We start from the raw sequence: 13,987 nt of genomic DNA on the forward strand, positions 1-13,987 counted from the left end.
AGAGATGAAGAAGAAGACAAAGGCCAGAATACGGTGGAGATATAGGTACTGTTGAAGCCCTATGTTCCACAAGGAAAGTAAATGATTAATTGATGAATGATGATTCGTATCGCCAACGTAGTGATGAAAACAGACTTGCTTTCATAATATTATCGTTATTATTATAATCGTTTATCATCAACCCCTAGAGCATCTGGGTGAACTTTGCATTGCCGGGCAGGTTTGTGCATAGATCCTATAATACGAGAGATCATAGGATCTGCGGGATTGCAACGGAACACGGGGTGCGGTAGAGAACTCGCGGACTAGACAGATCACCTCTATCAATAACTATCAGAAGCTCCTGCTAATATTATTGTCAAGAACCCTAACTGCAGCGAGATGAGGAGGTTTTACTGTAGTTACATTTTGCCGGAAAACCGTTTTCTCAATCATCAATGGAAAATATCACGACCCGAAAAACATGAGTCAGAAAAATTTTGTTGCCACTGGCAAATCACCTTTTTCATTTTGGCTGGAATTTTTCCCCCCTTTGTATAAGGTCAAGATGATCCTCAGCATGCCAAAATTCTTAAACCTAAGATTTCCTCGAAGAATCCCCGGCTTTTAGATTTTCCCCCCACAATTTGAGGATCATTTAAAGTAAAGAAAATAATTCTGGCCAAAATTCTTAAACACCATTTTGTCAAAATACGGCCTAATTGCACTTGCTTTTGAACCCGAACAAAGCTGTTTGTTACCTGAGGATTAAAAATAGCATAAACGGCAAAGCCTATGCCAAAAAGGTGAAACAGATCTATTTATAATGTATGATAATCGTTTGTTTTTTTATTTGGGGGGCGGGGGGGGGGGGGGGGGGTGTTGTTGCATATTTTTTCTTGTGTATGGGAAGGGGGGGGGGGGGGGGGGGAGGAGGAGAGGATACCTTTTCTTTTTATTTTCCTCCTCTTATTCTTCGTTGTCATGATCAATTTATCTTTTTGTTTTTCTCCTGCTTTTGACTTTGGCTCTTTTCAAACATCTATTTTACTTTCTTTCTTTCTGTATTCTAATTAATATATTATTTTAAAATAAAATTTATTCTATTTTTAACCCATTTCTTGATATTGAGAGAGAAGATAAGGGTAAAGGGGGGATGCATCGTGCACTTATCGTGCTATTATAATTTTTCTTCAACTACGACTAAAAAAAATATTTTTTTAAATGAGCTTTTATATAGCCCAATATCCACTAAATGTGCTCAAAGCGCTTTACAAGAGGCCCCTGGCCAACAGCAACATTTAACATTTAGGACGGGAATGACGCCTGTTAGGCGATATTACAATTTTTTTCGGACAGAGACAACGTTGTTGACGGCCAGGTACTCATTTTACACCTGAATACGGTGAGAGAATGTGAGTAAAGAGTCTTCTCCAAGGACTCAACTATGCGCCGAGCGAGGCTCGAACCCGGTACCTTCAAAAATCCGAAAGCGAGTGTCATACCACAAGACCACATAGCCGCACTACTACTACTACTACTACTACTACTACTACTACTACTACTACTACTACTACTACTACTACTACTACTACTATATACTACTACTATTATTATACTACTACTACTACTACTTACTACTACTACTACTAATATATATCTACTACTACTACTACTACTAACTACTACTACTACTACTACTACTACTACTACTTCCTACTACTACTACTATACTACTACTACTACTACTACTACTACTACTACTACTACTACTACTACTACTACTACTATACTACTACTACTACTACTACCTACCTACCTACCTACCTACCTACTACTACTACTACTACTACTACTACTACTACTACTACTACTACTACTACTACTACTACTACCATCTTTCTATGCCTAGTTGGCTTCACAGTGATCTGTTTTCTTCTCTCAGAGGCCACATGGAACCAATTTCCATCTCATAAAGTACAATCCATGTGCTAGGCGTCTTTAAAATATCTTGGTAATTGCATTATTAAAGGAGTTGTTTGGCAGGTACCTATATAATACCCATTCACACCAGAGGAGATTGGGGTAATGTGTGGTAATTACCTTTTACCCCGAATCATTATACTTCTCCCCTCACTCTTCGGTTTAGGTCATAAAATAGAAAGCTCTTTACTAATTATACTGACAATAACGTGGCGTTTAAAGAACATGTTTTTGGCTCTTCGATGTTGTTGTCATTGTTGTTGTTGTTGCTGCTGCTGCTGTTGTTATTATAATTGATGCGGCTGTTCACTGTTCATGATGATGATGATGATGATGATGATGATGATGATGATGATGATGATGATGGTTATGATGATGATGGTTATGATGATGATGATGATGGTTATGATGATGATGGTTATGATGATGATGATGATGGTTATGATGATGATGATGATGATGATGATGATGATGATGATGATGATGATGATGATGATGATGATGATGATGATGATGATGATGATGACGACGACGACGACGATGAGGTTTTTAAATAAAAAGGCGAAGATTTATTTTCACGACCGGACAAGATAGATAACTCTATTCAACTGTTCAACTTTCGTTTTCCGTGAGAAACAAACAGCAGACGCAAGACCTGACGGCATTCGGCAGTCAGAAGAATATCATCCAGTCTAAGATCTTAATAAAGATATTTTTTTTCCATTCTGTGGCTGTATCAGATACATTCTTGTTTCAGTAATTTAAAGATGTCTTTAGCATTTGATATATTGTTTTACACGCCCTTTGTATTCATATTTTTGTATTTATTCGCAAACTTGATTGCAAGAACGCCTCGAAATGTTTGCATCGTTGTTCTTGGTGACATAGGGAGAAGCCCTAGAATGCAATATCATGCCCTTAGTTTTGCCCAAGAAGGCTACAGAGTGTTTCTGGTCGGCTACAAAGGTAAACAATGTTTGTTATAGAACAGCAAGTTGACTGAGAATACAAAAAAAAATCATTTAAACTAAGCATCACCTACAAAACACTTTAAATTTTAAAATAAGTTTTAGGAGATCCGGTCGAATCTTGAAGCATTACTTACTGGAATTGTCATTTTAAAAAGTAAAATCGAAATGAAAAGTGAGCTCAGGCTAAATTCCCAATGGTTAAAAATTTATTCTTTCATTTTCAATTCATAATTCTTTTATATTTCAGGTTCAAAACCACAGAGAGTGTTGTTAGAGAATGACCAAATTTCAATATATCATGTCCAAGAACCACCAGGATTTATTAAAAGTAACGAGATTTTTAAAAACGTTTAGTTGATTAACATGTCTTTTTAATTTATGACTTTGTGTGGGCTTCAGGGTTATGCATCTTCGTGAATCCAAAGGTACTGATTTCTGATTTAAATTTGATGTGTAACTGTCACAAGATACCATACGTGTCTGATTTTTCTATTTATTACATCATCCCTAATCATGTAATTATAATTTATGCGTAAAGCTTTGATACCACATTTGTTTTAAATACATGCAGAAACAAAAAGAGATTCGGTCAGTTTCTTTATCAACTATGACATATATATATATTAGTACCTATTAGTATTTTGCATCTCTCAGTTGTCAATAGCCGATTGGCTGTTTGTTTCTTTTTGGTCTCATGTAGTCATTTAGATTATTATTTTTTTTTTTCACCTTATAGAGGTGCATGTTTATCAAACCATAGCCATAGACAGTGAAAAATTCAAAGATCATGGTTTATATTTATGATTTATGTATTTCATTGCAGTGCTCCCAAGACTGTTGTCTTACTTTGTAAAGGTATTGTGGCAAGCATCGACCTTAGCAGTCACACTTTTGCTACTGCCTAAGATGTCCTCTATATTAATTCAGGTAAGGATCTTGTCTCTGCCATCTTATTGAGTATGAGATCTTTAGTAACTATAAAATTAATGTTTATAAATTCAAGAGATTAGGTAACTCGCAGATGATATGACCGTAGCCACTGTTAACTTATAGCCTGACACTGGGATTAATCTTTGATATAATCAATAACAAATGTGGTTTATTAAGATTATTTCAATATCATGTCATGTCTAAGGCATTGAAAGGATAATACATTATCCTAAACAGCCTTTTAGAAGATAAGATATATGTTTTTGAACTACCTCCTCATAGCGTTTTTATTATGTTAGCATGATTTAGAAAGCTAAAATTTGAATAGCACAATATATAAACTTTGGGTTGAGTTTATACATGGTATTGAGGACAGTAGATTATATCATTATTCATTCATAATTAATGATTAGTTTTTAATAATTAATTTTTTTCAATCTTTACATTAACAATTTTAACTTTTTTACAGTGTTGAAATTATTCATAAAAAATACAACTTTGGCTGTGAAACGACTCCTAATTTATATATATAAATGTAAATTATAACACTAAATATTTCCTTTTTGGTACGCAATAAAGTATTATTATTATTATTATTATTATTATTATTATTATTATTATTATTATTATTATTATTATTATTATTATTATTATTATTATTATTATTAATATTATTTTTAATCTTATTATTATTATTATCATGACAAAATATTGAATATCTCATTAGCATCCAGTTCAACCAAGCATAATACTGTTTTGAATGAATGGGTCACTTTATTTTTTTTCTTCACTGTGAATCCCAGAATCCTCCATCCATTCCAACCATGGCCGTGTCATATGCCGTCAGTCTTGTCAGGTTTTCAGACTTTGTCGTTGACTGGCACAATTATGGACACACCATTCTGGCCATGTCCCTGAGTCATACACATCCACTTGTCAGGTTTTCAAAATGGTAAGTTAAATGGTATTTGTAGATTTACTCTAAATAAGGCTGTTTCTTGAGGTTTTATATAGCGCAATATCCACTTTACATACTCAAAGTGCTTTACAAGGGGTCTCTAGACAACAGCAGCTCATAACATGTATGGCGAGACCGAATGCCTGTTTGATGATATTAGAATTTTTTATATAGAGACAACGCTGTTAATGGTCAGATGCTCATTTTACACCTGAATATGATGAGAGAATTTGAGTAAAGAGCCTTTTCCAAGGACTCAACTATGTGCTGCTCAGAGCGGAATTCAAACACAGAACCTTCCGATACAAAAGTAAGTGTCATTCCACAAGACCACAAAGCCTCACAACCTTTAACAGACATTTCACCGTTATACTTGGCTGACATGGTGGGTCACATGTTTACTCAAAGGCCTAACGGTATGTCACCTCAATGCTGATGTATCAAGTAGTACTGGTTCCCACATGACATTAAAAAAGATATTTAGGATATTATTAGATGACCTGAGATGAGGTAAATTTTTATTTATTTATTTGTTTGTATCTTTCTTTTTTTTCTTCTGTATTTATTCCTGGTTTGTTTTTTGTTCTGGTGCTATGATAGGTATGAGAGATTCTGTGGTCGTCTATCTTCTCACAACATTTGTGTGACAAAAGCCATGAGAGATGATTTACGCCATAATTGGAAAATTGAGTAAGAGGCCTATGACCCTTGAATAAGGATAATGATGATGATAATAATGATAATGAAAATTATTCATAATAATTATGACGATGGTATTAACAATTAGAATGATTGTATTAATTTTATGGTCATAAAAAGTTAATTTTTTGTTTTTTGTTTGTTTTGTCAACAGTGAGACTAATAAATTAACTATTTCAGTTGAACTTTGATAAACCATATTGCATATGTTTCTATAAAAACACTGTTTACTGTCTTGTTATAAATATGATCTATTTTAGAGCAATTTTATTTGGTTTGGTTTATGTAGTCTTTAACTTTAATATGTAAACGGTTTTGCATTTTCTTTGGAACCAGCATTGACATACAGTTTTCTTTTTGAACGTGTTTATGGCTTTTCTTATTTGATTTATTGTCTTTAACTTCCTACTTATCTTGCTCTGGCCTAGTGATTTCCAAGTGTAAATGTGTAAATCCTTTACAAAAACTCTTTCAGATCTACTGTTGTGTATGACCGTCCCCCTGCCATTTTCCGCACATCCAGCTTGGAAGAGCAACACACTTTGTTTAAAAAACTTAGCACAGACTATCCTGTCTTTGGACATAGGTAAGAGTTTGTTTTGTATACATGTGACCAGTTGCCTCAAAACAGTATTATGTCTGGAGGGTAACACAATGCTTAAAATTGAGTTTTGAAATTACTTTGTAAAATTTTGAGTTAAAATTATTTCGTTTATTGAAAAGAGTGAGTTTTGTTTCTTTAACTTCAAAGAGCATAAATTTTCTTCATCTAGAACATTTCAACATATAGCCGTTTTGAGACGGTGGGTCACATATGTTTCTTAATTTTATCTGATGAATTCCCCTGTCCTATGGTCACTATTTCCAAATTTTGTGGAATTGTTAATAATGATAATAATAATAGTACACATTTGTTAATATGCATATGCAGGCTCTGGGCCCGTAATTGTTGAGTGATGATGAGGAGCTGACATTACCGATAAATGTTAAATGTGTGTTGCAGAATTGGGGCATAATCATTGGCATCTTGAAAAGTTGATGCAATGTTTACACGTTAGTGTAAGAGGTCTATTGTCATTTTATTCAATTCTATAGTGCTCCTTTTATATTGTAATATAAAGTTTATAAATAAATAGAAAAGCTGTGAATGGTTGTCCTAGATTGTTGTTGAATTTTCTTCCCTAACCCTTCCCCCTTACTTTCCCTTACTCTCCTTTAAAATAAATATGTTATTGATTTCTACATTTAATTATCCTAGTGAGGCGAATTCTGATTTGATGACAGCTTTTACAAAAACTGACAAAGATGGTGTCGTTACCAAATTGAATGAACGTCCAGCCCTCTTGGTCAGCAGTACTAGTTGGACAGGTCGGTGTGTCCTCTTTTTTTTTCATTTTCTTCTATTTATTTTGGGTTGGATTGTATTTGTTTTTCTCCCTTCTCCCCTTCCCCGCTTCCCCCCCCCCCCCAACCCTTTATCTCAATAAAAAGTGTACCATCACTGACAGTTATATATGACAGATGCTACCAATTTCAGCTTTTTGTGTATAAGATAATAATAATAATAAATGGCATTTGTATAGCGTCTTACCCCAATTTCATCAGGCTCGAGGCACATAAGATGAGTTTCAACCTTGGGTATATACTTTATACACAATATATGATACAAGATTCTTGAACTCCTGAATTAGTCATTTTAAATAAGTTCCCACTGCTACTGCACAACCTTTAGAGCGCTCATTAGGAATGAGTTCGGAATTTCTAACGTATGAGTTCAAGAATGCTTTTATTATTATAAATATATATATATATATATATATATTATATATATATATATATATATATATATATATTATATATATATATATCTATTTATTTATTTATATATTTATTTTTTTTTCGTGATCTTTTATATAGCGCACGATCCACTTAATGATGTGCTCAAAGTGCTTTATCTTTTGAATGACCTCATTAATAAATTATTAATTCTTTACAAAATGTATTGTTCTTTTACAAACCGATTGGTTCTTAAATTTAACAATTTGACATTAAGAATTTTCATTGTGGTCAGAATATCATTACACATCAGAATCTATTTTTTGTAAAACCAGATGCATGCATCGAAGAAAAAATGAGTGATTGAACTGCTACATTTTTTACAAATAACAATCAGGATATAATTATTTTTGCTATTACGCAAAACCAAAAGTGTATAAAAATACAGTTTTGATTTTTTGCTACAATTATTTCCTGTTTTTAATAATCTGTCGTTAACTTTGAATTCAAAAAGTAATATCTTTATTCTGTAACTGTAGAGTGCTTTGAGATGCTCTTGTACGAAAACTAGCAATTCAAAATATTATTATTTATTATTATTATTATTATTATTATTATTATTATTATTATTATTATTATTATTATTATTATTATTATTATTATTTATATTATTTTATATTATTTTTATATTATTTTTATTATTTTTATTATTATTATTATTATTATTATTATTATTATTTATTATTATTATTTATTTTATTATTATTATTATTATTATTATGTTTTCATCCTCATGTAATCCTCATGCTATGTTATGACTTTTTTCAGAGGATGAAGATTTTGGAATACTTCTGAGTGCGTTAGAAGGTATGGTATTATTATAAATGTATCAATAATTGTCAACAGCTTTCCTTCCTTTGTCAGATATTCTGCTCAAATAGGGAAATTAGGAGATATCCATGTTAAACATCTTCCAGGAATATTGGTGGCTACTGTTATGAATTTTTTTTATTTTTGCTAATACGTTACTTATTTTTATAGAAAATAATGACTCTTTCAATTTATTTGCATTAAAAGCAATTGTCATGTATGGGGTAAAATCGCTTCTGTATTTTGTTCCCGTTTTAAAAAAAAATAATTTTTTTGTTGTTGTTTGTTTTAGAGGGGGAGGGGATTCGTCAATATTTGCTCCTCCCATTTTATGGGATGTAAGAAAAACAATATTTTGAGTTTTGTCTGGAAACTTTGCATATTATTTTTAAAGACAGCGCCATGTTCTCATTCCTATTTTTGTCATTACAGATTATGATGAATACAAAAATACTAGAACAGATCTACCAGATTTATTATGCGTCATCACAGGTATTTTAGTTTTATTTTCAACATTTTAATTAATATGAAGTTAATTATTGAAATTAAAAAAAAAAATTAGCAATTTTCTTAGATATCAGTGCGATGAAAATTAATTTTGAAACAAATGGATAAACTAATAATATCAATTGAAAATTAATTTGATAGCTTTTATTGAAAGAGGGATATACATAACCAGACATGTCTTGAACTCAAACCTTTTCTAGCCATCAGTGAAAACAGTTAAAAATTTAACACTATGACACAGCAACATTTTGAAGGGCAAGAACTGAGAATTCATTGAAATCCACATATCAATGCAGTTACTGTTCTCTTGGTGAAAATGGTAAGTAATGATTGATGTCAGATTAGAGTGAAGTCAAACCCAGTCTGTAAAGAGTTAATATGTGATCCTCTGTTTCAATCTGGTAATGTATTAGGATGGAGAAGTTGCCAGGAAAAATGGGAATTTAGGGTCAAAATGATTACATTTGCCACTCAAAGTTGGAAATGAGTAAAGACAAACCAAAAAAATCTTCTAAAATATCCAAGCCAAATTTCATTCACCACACAATTTTATTGTTTCATGTTAACCTTTTTAATCTTAAAAAAGTGAATGATCTTAAAATGCTTCATCGAATAAAGAAACAAAGACCATCATAAACTCCCTGTTCATGACTTGTTGGAATGAGCAGCATCCGAACTACAACAAGAATGACCCATTTTATCAGTTGACTACACAAGGGCAGGTCATAAACTTTAGGATGCGAATTGGTCATACTCTATTAAACCACCACCTCCATACCAAATTCAATGGGAGAACTACAAGTCAATGCCCCTGTGGAACAGGAAGTATGGAAGTTGACACATCCTACAGAATTGCCCAACCCTCTATGCCCTTAGGAGAAAATACTGGCCACCGACTGCCCCCACTAGTCTGCAGAGTAAGCTCCAGGGGAGCCTGGAGGATTTCCAGAGCGAACGCGAAGAAGAAAAATACAAGAGGTCTTTTACAGGAAAAACTGACATCCAAGTAACTTTTTGAAAACTATTTTCTGAATGCAGATCAAGTTTAAAGGGTAGCCAGCAATTGCTATTGCCTGTTTAATGCTTGATGAATTCTAGCTTCAATGGCCTTAAGAAATTAATCTTCACATCATAATGTTGCCCATGAATTAATTTTTTTAATTTTCTAAATCATCCAAGATAATATACTTATCATAGTTGTGTATTTCCCACAGGAAAAGGTCCCCAGAAAGAGTTTTACAGAGAGAAGATCTCAAGTAGGGAGTGGAAAGGTGTCAAGTTTTGTCTCCCCTGGTTGGAAGCCGAGGATTACCCCATACTTCTAGGTAGTGTTCAAATCCAGCTTTATTAAAAAAAAAAAAAAAACAACACTACTACAGCTACTACTACTACAACTATAGTTATTATTATTTTATAACAATAATAATAATGATAATTATTATTATTATTAATATTTTTATTATTTTTAGTATTATTTTAAAATATTTATTATAATTGTTCTTATTATTACTATTATTATTATTATTATTATTATTATTATTATTATTATTATTATAAAGTATTGTTATTACTATTATTATTATTATTGTTATCGTTATTATTATAACAATAATAATGATAAAGATGATAAAATCATTATTATGATGATTATAAAGAGTATTTTACTCAGGACATTCACAATGACATGAAATGCTTACCGTAAAAAAAAAAAAAATATGAAAAGTGTAAACAATCAATAAAAGTTAAAACTAAACATGTGAAATTAGAAGCAATTTGATAAGAAAAAAATGTTTAGTACATGAATAATTTATATGTGGTTTTGGGGTATTTATGTATGTTTCCAAGTAGAAATTCGTTTTTATACCTTTGCCTATTATTTTCCTAAACCATTCAAAGAAGACTAGAATATTGCTTCTACCATTTTTTATGAACAAAATAAAGATAAAAGTAGAGTAACCTGGGTTAGTTTGTTGATTTTTTTGCTTTTATTTTGATCTTTATGGCAATCAGCTTTTGATGTTCTAAGTTATTTTTATTTTTGTAGTAATATATGACACTCTAGTTTGCTTTAGAGTGGATTTTTAAAATGCTTTCTTTTTCTTTTTTTTTTTCAAAATACTCACAACGTCTGCCAGCTGAGTATAACATTCCAACACACAAAACTATGTGTAATAATCTTGAATGTTTATAGTCTGATATAATTTAGTGAGACCCTATCACCAAAATGGCTGTTTAAAAACAATTACAATGAGCTGAGTGACGTCAACTTCGTTCCTTCTATTATATCATATTCAGGCAGTGCTGACATAGGAGTTTGTCTTCACACATCATCAAGTGGCCTTGACCTACCCATGAAGGTCGTTGATATGTTTGGATGTGGTCTGCCTGTCTGTGCCATTGATTTTAAATGGTAAGAAGCATGCTATGTCTTTTTAAATCTCAGTAATACTTAAATAGTGATGATGATAATGGTAGTAATAATAATGATAAGAAGTACTACTGCAACTACTACTACTTTTTCTTCTTATGCCAGGTTGATACAGAACTAAGTTTTATTTGGGAAAACGGATAAATACTGAATTTACCTCTAGATCAGCTCTTGACAGGAATTGCTGTGCCAACTACTTTTATCTGTTTTTTTATTCCGTTGGTCCGAAATTTGATACCATTTTTTTCACTGTTTTGAGAAATTATGAAGCTTTGTGTGTTAGTTCTGCAATCCGCTATGAAAAAAAGAAACCAAAAAAAACCCTATTGCAGAGAGGTTTTCTTCATGAGATTTTCTTGTAGATTTTTCTTTAAAATCCTGTTTCATCCTTGATTTGTCTCGTAATCTCCGAAATCAAATTTGTCGTATTTCTGTTGAATTCTAGTACCAGAGCTGCCAAGTGCCACAGAACTTCCGTGGCAGCCATGAAAATACCGTGCTTGCTTCTGTGTAACGGAAATGGCCTAAAAAGCCATGGAAGTGGTTTCTGGGTAGCCTGATAACAAATTGAGAGATACCAATAAAAATACACAAAATGGAGAAAAATAACGCAGTGTAATCCTTACATATAGGTGTATGACCTGAAATTGCTTCAAATTCTAGAAATCTTTTTTTTTTTTTTTCAATAAGTGATGAATTGGTTTACTGTGGTATCTTCACTTTCTCTTTCCCCCACCCCCTCAACCATTTGGTTATTACATCGATATCACATATTATACAATTCTTACACTCTTTTGGAATTCCGGACGTGTTCCCAATCGCTGCACGAGCTTGCTAGTGCAAGTTGGGAACAAAGTTTGAATTCCAAAACACAAGAGTGTAAGAAATCTTTTATTCTACCCCTCAATCGATTTCTTTTTCATCATCTTTGAATAAAAGAGATGTTAAAAAATACGTAAATGATATTTCTTTTTTTAAAAAAACTCAAAAGTTTTAGTTTTGTACATTGTCAACAGTCAACAACATATCATTTCCATGTGGTAACTCCAAGGTCTATCATGAGAGAGTCTATCAGATGACGGCTTGGACCTGTTGATTCCAATGGCAATCGGACTTCATGATCTGACTTCACAAATTATTATTGTAAACTTTATATCATTACATGTTACTATTTATGTGGAGGGGTAGAATAAATGTATTTTCTTTGACTATTATTTCTAGTATTGGAGAACTTGTACAGCATGAAAGGAATGGACTGGTATTTGACAGCAGTCACCAGTTGACATCACAGCTTACGGTTGGTGATTTTTGAAACAAAAATTTAACAATTTATACTTTTGACTTAGTTTTATTCCTGCAATTAATGTTATTAAGATCTTTGAGAGTGTAAAAATACATTATTATTATTATTGTCATTAATATTTTTATTATTATTATCATTATTATTATTATTATTATTATCATTATCATTATTATTGTCATTTTCATCATCATTATTATGATGATGATGATGATGATGATTATTATTATTTTTATTATCACTATTATTATTATTATTATTATTATTAATATTATTATTATTATTATTATTATTATTATTATTATTATTTATTGTTATTATTATTATTATTATTATTATTATTATTATTATTATTATTATTATTATTATTATTATTATTATTATTATTAATATTATTTCTTACTTCTATTGGATGAACCATTTTATACAATATCTATCTATATCTGTAATGTTTAATCCATCGTCCACAGAGCCTACTACAAGGCTTTCCCAACGAGACCAAACAGTTGAGGACATTTAGAGAGAACCTTGTATCGTTCCAATCCCAGCGATGGCACGAGTGCTGGCAGATGTCTGTCCTACCAATATTCCAAGAAATCGGCAATAGACACAGTGTTAACCCTCAGTATGAACAAACAGAAACAGATTCACAGGATAAGAAAGAGAATTAATGAATATGTTGTGTTCAATTGATTTAAAAGTCTGTTTTTATTGTTATGGAGCCTTTTTAAATGAAAATGGCAATACCAAAAAGAAAGAAGAAATGAATAATAATTGAAAATTTGAAGAAAACAATTATAAAAATAGTCTATTTTAAAAGAATATTATTTATTTATTTTATTTGTTACTTTTAAAAATTTATATATATTTATTCATCTATTTATTTATTCATTTTATTTGTTGATAAAAAAAAAGTTTTTGGGGGGTATGTTTCTTTTATTTTTTTTTAATTTTTTATTTTTATGTTTGTTTTTTGTTAGCATCTCTTGAAAATTACCCATTGCCAATATCTCTTCCACCAAAAGTAGTCTTTTATTCTTCAAAGCAAGAAAATCCTTATAACTCGAGTTGATTCCAATTTCTGTAGACTTACACTGACAACAACATTTGCTATCAGAATTTTCCGTCATTATTCTTCATCATAAAATGTTTGAATCAATGTTTGTATACGGAGCCACACAACTCTTGCAACAAAATTCAAGTTGCTGTAACTAACTTTTGAATTAATTTTAAGAGAACCATAATTATAAAACCAAAGATAAATTCTAAACCATTTGCTACTTGCGAATAGAAATATAGACATTGAACCAACATTAACATTTGTGTGTCTTATAAAGTTTTTAAAAAAAAAGCATATCTTAGATTTTAATAAAATTAACCGAGGGGTAATTCACTCATAGAGTATTGAACTAAATTTAACAAAAGTTGGTAGAGCTTAGATTTACATTTATAATATTGTGCCTATCTGAAACAAAAGCGTTAAGTGTGTCTCTGTCACGACCACACACATGCACACAATACAAATCAAACAACAAACATTTTAAATGTGTAAAAATTTCTCTAAAAAAAATAGTCTTTAATTTGAA

The 13,987-nt window shown here is 31.3% G+C and overlaps 1 protein-coding gene across 1 annotated transcript; it reads left to right on the forward strand.

Moving 5' to 3' along the window:
- The first annotated feature begins 2,609 nt into the window (after positions 1 to 2,609).
- LOC144974062 (chitobiosyldiphosphodolichol beta-mannosyltransferase-like) lies at positions 2,610 to 13,216 on the forward strand. Its single transcript, XM_078916951.1, has 13 exons — positions 2,610 to 2,928; positions 3,181 to 3,261; positions 3,757 to 3,860; positions 4,667 to 4,815; positions 5,422 to 5,511; positions 5,996 to 6,106; positions 6,779 to 6,888; positions 8,125 to 8,163; positions 8,599 to 8,658; positions 9,888 to 9,998; positions 10,969 to 11,083; positions 12,323 to 12,398; positions 12,872 to 13,216. The coding sequence occupies exons 1-13, from the start codon at positions 2,730 to 2,732 to the stop codon at positions 13,070 to 13,072; spliced, it is 1,446 nt and encodes a 481-aa protein (XP_078773077.1). The 5' UTR covers positions 2,610 to 2,729; the 3' UTR covers positions 13,073 to 13,216.
- Positions 13,217 to 13,987: the final 771 nt, after the last annotated feature.

Source organism: Berghia stephanieae, chromosome 5, assembly GCF_034508935.2.
Source record: "Berghia stephanieae isolate SIO BIC M18660-M18661 chromosome 5, UCSD_Bste_1.3, whole genome shotgun sequence".
Classification (NCBI taxonomy): domain Eukaryota; kingdom Metazoa; phylum Mollusca; class Gastropoda; order Nudibranchia; family Aeolidiidae; genus Berghia; species Berghia stephanieae.